This window comes from Pezoporus flaviventris, unplaced genomic scaffold (genome assembly GCF_033815535.1).
Source record: "Pezoporus flaviventris isolate CSIRO_AGI_PZ_B2104156 unplaced genomic scaffold, CSIRO_AGI_Pfla_v1 ptg000013l, whole genome shotgun sequence".
NCBI lineage: Eukaryota > Metazoa > Chordata > Aves > Psittaciformes > Psittacidae > Pezoporus > Pezoporus flaviventris.
This window is the reverse complement of record NW_026892561.1, coordinates 671707-684123: the sequence shown is the minus strand read 5'-3', so window position 1 is coordinate 684123 and position 12417 is coordinate 671707. Positions and strand designations below refer to the sequence as shown.

The window sequence follows — 12417 nt, the reverse complement described above, 5'->3', positions numbered from 1 at the left end:
CGGAACTCTGGCGTTTAGAGCCTCTGCAAGTGTTTTTAACCCAGATTTCAAGAACAACAATGTGTGGCTGTGCTGGAACAAGTGCTATTTTTAAGTTTCCTGTGGTTTAGAAATTGTCAGATTTCTCTGTCTAAAGAATTGAGGGATCCAGAAAACCAGCTCTGAGTTTCTGGTGCGAACATTGAATGAATACAAAAATGAATAGACACTGATTTTCTGCATTGTAGCAGATGAAAGAAGATGAAAGGTCTCAGCTCTGCTCATGTCAGTCCAGAGCAGCTCTGGCAACTGCAGGCTTTAGTTAAATATCTATTATTTAACCTAGTTTGGGAAAATCCCTCCACTACTACAAAACAAGTTTTTCCACTCTTACGGGTCATGACCGTGTACGGAAGCACCCACGCTGATAACCTGTTGCACAACTGATACTGAGTAAGAGCCCTCAAAGAGCGAGTCTGTGCACCTGCTGACCTCTGCTCTGTCTCAAAGCCCTGCCCAGGTTTACCTGATGGAAGCTGCCATCTCCTGTGCATATCCAGTTCTAGCCATTAGCTGGTTGTGCACAAGAGTTGCATTTTATTGGTGCAAGCAGAAACAGTTCACATACAGAGATCTGTATCATAGAATCATGGAAGGGTTTGGGTTGGAAGGGGCCTTAAAGCTCATCCAGTTCCAACCCCTGCCACAGGCAGGGACACCTTCCACTAGAGCAGCTTGCTCCGAGCCCCTGTGTCCAACCTGGCCTTGAACACTGCCAGGGATGGGGCAGCCACAGCTTCTCTGGGCACCCTGTGCCAGCACCTCAGCACCCTCACAGGGAAGATTTACTTTCTAATATCTAAACCAAATCTGCTCCCTTTCAGCTTGAAGCCTTGTCCTGCCATGCTCCCTGTGACACAGCTTTTCTTGTTTCACAGCCAGCAGTGCCTATGAACATCTTTCTTCTTTGTCTCTCCTGTCCATGTATTCACATGCCCCATAAATATCAATAGTTATGATTAAATACGAAAGAGACACAGTGCCAGTACTTGTGTATTGGCATAGGGGAAGAAGAGGACAGAGAAGAGGTAAGAGTTTTGTTTTTATGCAGACTGAAACATTACAGTAGCATAAACAATGGCACTTACAGTAATGTCACAATCGCCTGCATAATATAATTCTATCATTGCCTGGAAACTTAGCACTTAGACAGGGATGTATTTCACTCCTGAGTAATAGTATAGCATTTCAGCAAGTAAGTATTACCTTATATACCTAGGAGATCATGAGCACTTCTTTCCAGCAATGCTACTTGCATAGGCCTTCCCATGCACCTTTGGAGCAACTTTTAGACCATGGGTCACTCTCTGCCCTCTGCCTCTGCAAGTGGAGGGACTCTGGTGAGGTTCTGATGGTTCCTACTGCTTACTCTTGTTAGATCAAGTAAAAGCACTGCATTGCTCTTTGCAATTCAATACACCAGACTTGGAGGCATTTTTTATCTTTGGTATTCTGTTTCCTCATCTGAATGGGCTTCAAGGCACTGACACCTTCCCATATCCTCTGAGTTTAGGTGATGCCTTTCTTAAGACCTTCAGTAGTGGAACACAGCAGCAGTCATTTCTGGCTCACATGAACTTAGAAGAATCCAGAGCCTTTTCTGGCTTATACTAGCCCAAAGAAACCAGTGGTATGGTTCTACCCTTCTGGGGGGCAGAACCAGCATATATACAATGCTCTTAGCAGGGACTTCTGCAGGAGAAACGTCACATTTTATGCCATATGATGCACCAATCCTTTTAAAAATCTGATAGGGGAATGGCACACAAATGAGCAGTTGCCTGGCTTATAAAATTCTGGTGTGGTTTTACAATGCAAAAGGACACATCTGGCATCTAGCTGAGAGAGCTCAAAATGCCTTCTCCAGGGAATAAAATACTAAGTCAAATTGCTGGAAATAACATGCTTTCAGCATTAGCAGTATATGCTGTCTGTGCCCTGTGAAAGTGGAGAGAATATCACATACACAATCAGCACATTATGTTGTTGACCAAAACAAAACTGGAAAGTTTTAAGAGCAGCCACTGTCTAATGTCACATTACCACGGTGTCTGGTTTTTGGGAGCCTCGTTCTCTTCTTTGAGGGTTATTATGCCAACATGTGAGAGAGAAGACTAAATGGAAACCAAGAAAGGTATCATTTTCCCTCTTTTTCACCCCGCCTTTCTTTTCCTGTCGGGAGTGTTTCTGTCTCAATAAAACTTACCCATTCCAGTACCTAACTACTATTTAAGATTGCTTGCCAGCCGGTGAAGTTGTCATGCAGGGTGCCCTTAAATAGTTTGTGTTTGACTGCACAGCACCTGTTAGTTGATTGGGAGACAGTAAAATTCAGGGCAAAGGCTTCCCAAACACAAAGGATTGCTTGTGGAAAAAGACCTTGTTGATCTTGGATGAAGTTATAACCACCGCTTGATGCCTTTAGTGAGGCATTGTATGGTTCCCTAAGTCTGTACATGTGTTTTTGTGTGTGAAAAAACACCTGAGCTAAACAGAACAGAGCTAAACCGAGTCTCCTCCTAATGGTCTTTCTTCAGGGGTATTTTATGGAGCACTTTTGAAAGGACTTTTTGTGTAAACCCCTTGGAAAATCTTTTCCAAGCCCCTGTGCAGAAGTGCTGGGGCCTGTGGCCACCATCCTGCTCCCAGCTTGCATCTTGCAGCTCACATCTTTCCAGCTGAGACCTCGGTCCATCAGATCAGATGTTCCAGACCCTGCAAGAGTCGTTTGTCCTGGTGGGAGGTGGAGGAGCTTGAAAGAAATGAAGATACTTTCTTTATCCCAGTCCCTGTTCCTTCAGTGTTACCACACACGGCTGCACCCTTAACTTCACTCCATGCCTCCTGCTTGCTGTGGCATTTATCCCTTCTTTTAGAGTCAGCTTCGTCTTCTGACTCACTCACTATTGTGTTTGTGGTTAATTTTATGGGGTGAAGCAACTGGGATAACCTTGTGAAGATCAAACCCGAGTGCTTTTAAGTGGCACACTGCTAGAGTATTAATTTCCAAATACATTTAGGAATAATACTGACATTCATTTGCTCTTTACAGGAGCGTGCTTGCTTTGAAAGATACACAAGCAAAAGCTTTTCACAATAACATACTTCATCTACAACTTAACTTGCTCATTTTTAGGCATTTTGTTTCTAAAGAGCTTCTCTGCACTGCTAGGATTCATCAGAAGACATCAGCCTACCCCAGAGCCCACTGGAGTCTTTGGACATCTTTTGGTTTTGCTGACTTGGTTTCCAGGAAAGGGCTGAGTTATGAAACATGGTGACACTTCTTGGTCATGCTGACTTGTATCTGTAGGACCTCGCTCCTCAGGACCTCTCTTTTTGTGGTTCAGCTGTAGTCTGCCAGAGTAATTGTGACTTTCTTAGCAAGAGTTGTACCCACTGCAAAGCTTGTCAATGTTTGTGCTCACTTTCAGAGCCCATTTGGTGAATTGGTGCAATAAGAACAACGCTGCCCAAAATGCTTATGGTGAACAAACCCATACCCAGTGGTTTTTTGGCTAACAGCTGTATTCTGAATACTTGCAGGATCTTTTCAATAACTGCTGCATCCTCTCCCAGCTGTGCAACCTGATGGGGAGGCTGCTTTGTGCAGAAGTGAGATTTGCCACCGGACAGGGTACCCTGCTCTATCCCTAGCGCCTGAAGGAACCGTGTAGGATCTGGTAGTTATTTCTTACCATTCAAGTTTGCACCTTACTTTTAACATTACAACCAGAAATGAGTTATTTCTTCACCTGTACAAGGCAGCACCTCTGCAGTCCTGCTGAGTTTTGGATTTCCCACCCCACCACATGCACACAATACTTTTTACCCCACTCCAAATCATAGAATGGGTTGTAAGGGACCTTCAAAGAACATCTAATCCAACCCCCTGCGATGAGTAGGGATATCTTGAACTAGATCAGGCTGCCCAGAACCACATCCAGCCCGGCCTTGACTGTCTCCAGGGATGGTGCATCCACCACCTCTCTGGGCAACCTGTGCCAGTGTTTTACCACCCTCATTGTAACAAATTTCTTCCAAATGTCCAGCCTGAATTTCCCTTTGTTTAATTTAAAGCCCTAACCCCTCATCCTGTTGCAACAGGCCCTGCTAAAATGTCTCTCCCATGTAAGTCTTTCTTATAGGCCACTTTTAAGTACTGAAAGGCCACAGTTGGGTATCCCTGGAGCCTTCTCCAGCTTGAACAAGCCCAGCTCTCTCAGCCTGTCTCCGTAGGAGAGGTGCTCCATCCCTCTAGTCATCTTTGTGGCCCATGAACACAATCCACATGTTTGAACGTAAGGCATCCGGGCCCAGGTTGAGGGAAAGCCAGGCGTTACCCCAGTCACATGCAGCAAGCTGATCTTCTGCTGCACTTTCTGTTCAAGACCTGATTATTTGTGCAGGCTGGATTCTGAAACATTTGGCTTGGAGCTGAACAAGCAGAACTGACAAACGGGACGGTTGCCTGGTGTGCTACAGCACAGGCAGAGAAGGAAGGAGCTCTGGTGTCATTCAAGTGCTTGACTGTTCTTTTTCAGCAGGTATTTTTTCAGTTCACAGCAGGCCATTGACACCAGAAAGTGCAGCAACAGCAACAATTTCAGTGGTGAAACTGCCGATGTTACAATCAGAGGGAGATAAAGTGAAGTATTTGTTGGAGTGGCAGTACCAGGAAATGGCTGAGACATCACATGGTGGAGGATGTGCACTCTGCAGCACAGGGACATATTTACTTACAGGCTAGACTTCCACCAGGCTCAACCAAAGGCAGTTTTGGCTAGTTATTTGAGTTACCTGACCCACTTGCAGTAGGAAGTCATTATATAGATAGTAAATACCTACCCCACCCTTGGTAGGCAGACAGACTCTCTGCCAAAATAGTCTAACTCAGCTTAACAGAATATAAAATACTGTGACTTTCTAGTTAAAGTGTCACTGCAAAGACATTAGAAACTGCTGCTGTTCCAGTAAACTGCTCCACTTCTTGGCATTCAATCACTGTGAAGAAAGCCTCTAGGATTTACATCTTACCACCACCTGGAACACAAATCACACGCAAAGTCTGCGCATATATAGGCTGATATTTTTCTTAAGGTGCAAATCACTTGCTTCTCCCACTGATGAGCAAAGCTCCCTCTGGCATCAGGGAGGTTGCCTGTGACAGAGGATTCTGATAAGAGCTTTTACACAACCATTCATCTGAAGTGTTAAACAGAGACTCCAAGAATTTGTTCTTAGACTTCTTTGTATTATTCCCCTGTAATGAAAGCTGCAGCTGACTTAGCACACAGAACATGCTTGGTGATGAATACATTGATGGATGGGTTTAAAATTTCAAGCGAGATGCTTGAAACATCATCTACAAGTTATCATTAAAAATAAAATCATGGTACTGTTATAATAATTCAGAACTGTAAATTCTTTTCCTCATTAATAGATGAGATTTCCCCAAAATCTGTGGCCTGCACCAATGTTGACTCTGCAAATCATCACCAAAATAAGATTCTGGTCTTGCTTACACCAGAATATAGTTGGAGAAGGTCCATGTAAAGAGAGCAGATCTGTACTAATGCACCTAAAAGCAGGTCTGGTCCAAAATACGTGTTAAAGTAAGAGGACTTACTTCAAGTTAGAATGATGATGACCTTGCTTGGATTGTAGGAACAGGTGGTGATAGAAAAGGAAGAAAAGAACTGTCATGTCTTCTACTGCACATATATCAGTGTAATTTTACTTATATTTTGTGTGTCTTACATGAAACTTCAGATACTGATGCTGAAGATCCTGGGATGGGTTGAAGCAGTTCATTTAGCAGAAACTGAAGTGAAAATTCTGTTTCCTTCAAAGGTCACTTCTTAGAGTTCAGGGGGTAATTTTTCATTTGATAAAACCAGGGAATGAGCTTGTTTGCGCTCTGCAAACCTAGGAGCTATTCACTGAAATAGAGCAGGTCTGGATAGAGCGTAGAGGGATAGGACAAGGTAGAGTGGCTTTAAACTGACTGATGGTGGATGTAGGTTAGCTCTTAAGCAGAAGCTCTTCCCTGTGAGGGTACTGAGGTGCTGGCACAGGGTGCCCAGGGAAGCTGTGGCTGCCCCACAGGTTGGACACAGGGGCTTGAAGCAAGCTGCTCTAGTGGAAGGTGTCCCTGCCCGTAGCAGGGGTTGGAACTGGGTGAGCTTTAAGGTCCCTTCCAACCCAAACCAGTCTGGGATTCTATGATTACAAGACTTGTTCTATTTCTATGCATGGGGCTTGTGTATTGCTGCTGCCTTTTCTGCACACCATGTGCTTCCTGCCTAGGTTGGCCAGGCTTAGGAGAGACCATGGATAAGTTAAAAAGGATTTCTGCTGCTATTCTGCGGATCATTAATCACATATCTATGGTGTTAAGGACAATGTGTCACATGGGGCTCAACGGGGGATTTTAATGCACTACAGCAAAGATCCATAAAGGACACAGGCACCCAGCTCTGAGGCTGAGATTCAGGAGCCTTAATTAGGATGCTGCTTTGCCTGCACAGTGAGCTGGGAGAAGCCAGTGTCTAGTAATGGAATTCACATGTACCAGTACTCTGAGCAGGGGGCTGAGTTAGTGAGATGGAAAATGCTGAAGAAATGGATACACTTCTGCACTTGAGTTAGTGCCTAAACCCTGTTCTTGTATCGGACCCTGAGCGCTGAAGTTTTAGCAACATGGACCAGTCAGCCTGTGTTTACAATTGCCCTGACTTTCCTTAGGGAAATAAATCATTTGTTCTCATTTGAGCCTGCTATTAAAGTAGAAAGCTGCACACCAAAGCACACTGGAGCCCAGTGCTATCCTGGAGCCACACTTCCCTTGTTGTTATCCTATTTAGGAACACCCTTCATCAAGTAATCACTGTTTGGCACAGTACTAAATTAAATCACTGAACTCCAAAACGTTGTTATGTGTCTACCTACTCCATGGTTCCATTGGGATGGAAATTCTCTATCTCCTTTAAAGACTATTAGAGCCCTGCCATTCTTGCTCACAACAAAAGGGGATTGTTGACTTTGTTTGTCATTATTTTCCTGTTCAACAAAAGATGCTTATTCTTTCTCCCCAGTGCTGAGATCCCTGGGAGCCTGTAGACCTCCTCTCTGCTTGCTTTTCTTTCCCCTGGTTGACTACAAAATAGAAAGTCTCCTTCACCCTGGAGCTTGTGTTGAAATGCACAAAAGCAAATATTATCTATCTAAACTTTCAAGGTTTTCCTGATGAAGGTAGTAATTAAAAAGTCGATGTGAGGCATAATTGACTCAGGAAACAATGTTACAAGGCACAGCAGAAGTGGCAATGAGATTAACACACATTTATGATTAAGAATTAGTTGTTCATGAAATAAAAAGTCGTTTCAGTCAAAACCTTTTGACCTTTAAGAGATGCAGCAAACCCACGATCGTGTAGTTGTTTTGTTGGAGCCTATTATTGCTATCCCACTGGAACCTTGAGAGAATAGCTTTTCTGATCCTACAACTAGGCAGCCTGTGGGCAGGAGAGCAGGGTTCTTGCTTTTTGAGAGCTAGCAGCCCATTCAAGGTGGGTTGACTTTCTAAAAGACCCATTTATTGAATGACGCAAGGTACAAATTATGACTCACTGCATAGGTTAAGTTGGTAAAAGTCAACCCGTATTCATCTTCCTAGCACCTACACAGCTGCATAAAGTATTTCATAATGGATTTAAGCTGAAAGATGGGAGATTTAGATGAGACATTAGGAAGAATCTCTTCCCTGTGGGGGTGCTGAGGCGCTGGCACAGGGTGCCCAGAGAAGCTGTGGCTGCCCCATCCCTGGCAGTGTTCAAGGCCAGGTTGGACACAGGGGCTTGGAGCAAGCTGCTCTAGTGGAAGGTGCCCCTGCCCGTGGCAGGGGTTGGAACTGGAGGAGCTTTAAGGTCCCTTCCAGCCCAAACCAGTCTAGGATTCTATAATTTATTAGCTCTAGAGTCCCATTAACCCTTTTAGAGGCTTAAAAATGGTTTGCAATAGAACCCAGACAAACTGATGTACTTATCTGGTGAACTGAAGTTTTTCTCTTTTATCAGTGGTGATCTAGGGAACAGCAGATTTGCTTCTCTCTGGCCAGGATTAGGTCACAGAGTGGCCCAGCAGACTGGCTTTGAACATTTCTTCCTGTTTAACAGCCCTCAAAACATGCTTTGATTGCTAGTGTTTGCTGATATGTGACACTGTGTTTTCCAGGTCTCAACCAGATGAGCCAGGTACTCTTCAATCTCGGAAGCCTCTCATCATCTCACAATGATACTGTAAGTGATTGCTGTTTATTATAAGCAGCTTTTTAAGCACAAGCTTGGTGCCAGTCCAGTGCATTTTATTAGTTGAAACATTTCCTTTTATTTCCCACTTGTATTGCAACCTACTTTTTATGGTAGATTTAAAGCGATGGAAGCAGTTTTGCTGTGTTTGCAAGGCCTTTAAAAGGACTGACCCACCTCTTCACCTTCTCCACCCATCTCCTTCCCCATCTTCTCTCCTTTCAAAGGGAGAACATCAGCAAGTTTAGAGATTCAGATGTGGTTCCTAAACCTGTGTCAATGCGGAAGATCTACTATACTGCTGGAAATGGTGTGCAGCCACTTGTTCCTGTATTTGAGCTCTCCTTCCTCTCAGGAAACACAGATTTCAAGGGAAGGAAAACCACAAGTGACCCTTGTGCATGTCAGTGCAAAAAGTGGTGGTTGCTTAAAAAGAAAGGTGTTAACCTTACGTGCATGGCTTCATTTCTCCACCTATTCCTCTACTGTGCATGTTACAAATGGCAGCTATGACAGGCTGCATGAGATGCCCATTGAGAGGGCATGAAGCATCTCTTTCTTTGACCCCCTGTCTGTAGTCCTAACTCAGCAGGATTTTCCTTGTCTGGTAATATGGCTGGACTAGAGGAGGGACTGTGCCTTCTCTTATTGCTGTGGGTGAATAAATACTGGCAATAGCCTTTCTCCAGTGTTGAATCAAACACTGAAATTCATTTACTTCTTCTCTGGTCATAAATACTATGTGTCAGCTTTCTGCAATCCACACTGTACTAACCTACTTGCAGAGATTCCTACATAAAGGAAGTGGCAAAATTGCATGGAAGATTATTGACAACAAACTAGTTTGAAACATGAACATTGGCCAGACACTTGTCTGTGCCTTTACTCAAGGAACACGTATTACCTTGTGACTTTCATGGTCAATCACATCTAAACCTAAAATGTGAGTTTCAGAGCACACGTAAAGACCAGATTGGAATTGAGTATAAAGATATATATACTGTTGGGTTTAAGCCCATAATAAAACTTGCTCAATGCTGATGAATAATAGATGCATTTAAAGGAAATTACGATCTGCTCCTGTTTAATCCTTGAAAGGAAAAAAAAAAGCAAATTTGCTTATAAATTCTCTGTAATGGTTTATTCTTTAAGACAGAACAATGGAGGCTTGGTATGAAATCAATAAAAAGGCCTCATTTTATGCCCCAAGTTTGTAACCTACACAGAAGTCTGTTATGGCAGCTGCCGCCTTCACTAAACACACCAGGGTTCAGACCAGGTTCCTCCAGGGCTACAGTGGTAATGGCTCTTAAGTCTGGCTGAAACAGGCTGGAATTCCCTATGGATCAGGCACAGAGGTGGACCTGTACCATGCACTCACCTGTGCGTTACGTCAGTAAGTCTAATATGTGCCATTCCGGTTGTAGCTCTTGTAAATTAAACAGAGAAATAAGCTGCTTTTTTCAGTTCATGCCACCGCTGAAATACGATCCAAGGCTCAGGTAGATTGCAGCTGTGATCTTGCTCCTTGGTTATGAACATACATTTATGTTCTCAAGACATGAGAGCTCCTTCTACACAGGCAAAAACTGTAAAACCGAAATGAACAGCGTTCTCTGTGTACAGTAGAGTTATTTCAAGTGCCTGAGGGTTTGAACATAAGCAGACACTGTGTTCGCGTACAATCTAAGCAAGACTTCTGGGGTTTGGCATTTCAAATGACAATTAGAAATACAGCAGGCATGTTTCAGCAACTTTATGGGATCCCATAAACATCCAGCAAAGGATTCCAGACAAAAGCAGAGATTCACAGGAAGGATTGTTTGCTTCTTTTTGTGTCCTACTTCGGTTTTCAGTGGGATGTGTTGTCTCACATCACAAAACTAATGAAACGAAAGTAAAGGGCAGAAGGTTTCTCACTCCTTGGATGCTGTTGTATGAGAGAAAATGCTTCTTTGGGAGTGTACAGTCTGTATGGCTCTGTCCAGGTGACAGCTTTAGCTTGAGGAGAAACAAGTCTGGAAGGTGAAAAGCACTTTCCTTCCTCAACACAGAACAGACACAGTAGACTCCAGGCCTCCCCCTGGCACGATTTTGTGTGCCATGACAATACCTGAATTTTGCTGGATATATTTATGTAGTGATAGGACAAGGGGTAATGGCTTCGAAGTTAAATGAGGGAGACTTAGGTTAGACCTTAGGCAGAAGTTCTTCCCTGTGAGGGTGCTGAGGCGCTGGCACAGGGTGCCCAGAGAAGCTGTGGCTGCCCCATTCCTGGCAGTGTTCAAGGCCAGGTTGGACACAGGGGCTTGGAGCAAGCTGCTCTAGTGGAAGGTGTCCCTGCCCGTGGCAGGGGTTGGAACTGGATGAGCTTTAAGGTCCCTTCCAACCCAAACCAGTCTGGGATTCTATGATTTACCACAGGAATGACAGTATTGCATAGTCACTCAGCTATTCCCACTGTACCCTCCTGACAGCATGCCATGGGTTATGAAATTGTATATTATATCATGTACCTTTAAGCAACATCATGTTTACAAATATACAAGGCACCTCTTGTGACTGTGTTTAGACATTAACCTAAGATGAGAAGAAGAACCTGAATCTCAGGTTAAGGATTTAATTACAAGACCTTTCTTCCTCAATGCTTTTTTTTCCTGCCACTTGTAAACCTTTGGCAAAAAGAGATCCTCAGCTGTGGTGGGTTTTTTGTGCCTGAATTTCTCCTTAATCAATTCCTAAATCTCCAAATTTGAAATTGCTGTGATATTGAGTGGATTTTCCTCTAGGATGGTCAGCTCTTTCCTAGCCTTGAGATGGGAGACAAACTGCAGTTTGGTTTTAGGTAGTTCTGAAAGCCCTCTCTTTATGACACTTTAGCAATGTGTTTTGTTCTGTGCATGTGCTCAAACCACGTAGGCATCAACTGAACCACCTAATGATGCTCGGCCAGAACTCCTCCCCTGCTCTCCTGGGTTTCTTTTGGTCCCCTCCTCCCCATAGGAGTCACAGATGGCTCCTCTTTGTTTCCCCACATCTCACCTTTGCATTCTGAAAAATGCCAAGTATGGTATAAATTTGGGGGTATTTGTAGGGAATTTACCTTCTTCTCCATGCAGAGGCCAAGGAACTGTTAGTCTCTCCTTTCTTGTCCCTGGAAACCAGCACCGGGATTATTTCTCAGGAGTCAGGGCTAAGTGAGAATTAGGTTCCTGCCTGGGTTAAGCAGCACTCCACATTAGTGATCCCATGTCCCAGTCTGGGCAGGAAGAAGTAAGGAAACTGTTTACTTTATCCTCCTTAGCGCACAAACCAAGCCACAGGAACTGGGAACAGGCCATCTGCCAGAAAAGAGGGAGATAGGAGGTATCTTAGGGTTACATTTGTTTCCTGTGGCTGTTGCTTTGCTTTAGTCCTTTCCCCTCCTCCGTAACACAATTCAGGACTACATAGGAGCCCTTTCCCCCTTTACCTGTATTTATCTCTTTTAATTACATGATACTTTTGCAATCTGAGGGAGGCAGAGGCGATCCCATCCTGCCTTTCTACCTTGCTCATTATAGCTTCACGTTCCTGACCCTGCCGCAGTTGCGATGCCATGCAAAACTGAAAGGTCCTTTTTGTTTTGTTTGCCTTTTGCTTGGCATTCCTTCCCTTTCCCCTGCATTCCTCTTGCTCAGTGTATTCCCAGCAGCGATTTTTTCCCATGTGAAGGAGCATCAGGCGCGTCCCCCAGGCCTTCCACTGAAACCTTTACTGTGACATGGCCTTGGGCTGGATCTCACCCCTTACGCAGGTGCTTAACACAGAATGAAGGTCAAGTCCATTTAAGAGCTATTTCAGGGGCTTAAGTGGGCATGAGATAGGGTGCAATTTTACCACTCATCCTCTGTGCAGGATAAATTTGATGTTAATTGTAATGAAACTGCTGTGGTGGAGAGTCTTTCTAGCTCTGAGTAATGTTGTGTGCTTATTCCTTTGCAATAGCAGCTGTGTGACTTCTTCATTTATACAATCAACCTGAAACTGCCTTGATTAAATAAAGTTTGTAATTGCTGCTCTCACAAAAA

General features: G+C 44.0%; 1 protein-coding gene and 1 long non-coding RNA gene across 14 annotated transcripts in view; one reads left to right on the top strand and one right to left on the bottom strand.

Moving 5' to 3' along the window:
• The window catches only part of FGGY (FGGY carbohydrate kinase domain containing), a 322855-nt gene that overhangs the window by 79556 nt on the left and 230882 nt on the right, over positions 1 to 12417 (top strand). For all 13 annotated transcript variants that reach the window (XR_009743019.1, XM_061451142.1, XM_061451143.1 and 10 more), the window contains one exon: positions 8274 to 8338. Coding sequence is in view for 12 of the 13 variants with exons in the window: in XM_061451142.1 (XP_061307126.1) it covers positions 8285 to 8338 (54 nt within the window). In the remaining variant the exon portion in view is untranslated. The remainder of the gene's footprint in view (positions 1 to 8273; positions 8339 to 12417) is intronic.
• Positions 1 to 12417, bottom strand: part of LOC133268274 (uncharacterized) — a 178769-nt gene that overhangs the window by 99504 nt on the left and 66848 nt on the right. The window lies entirely within an intron of this gene.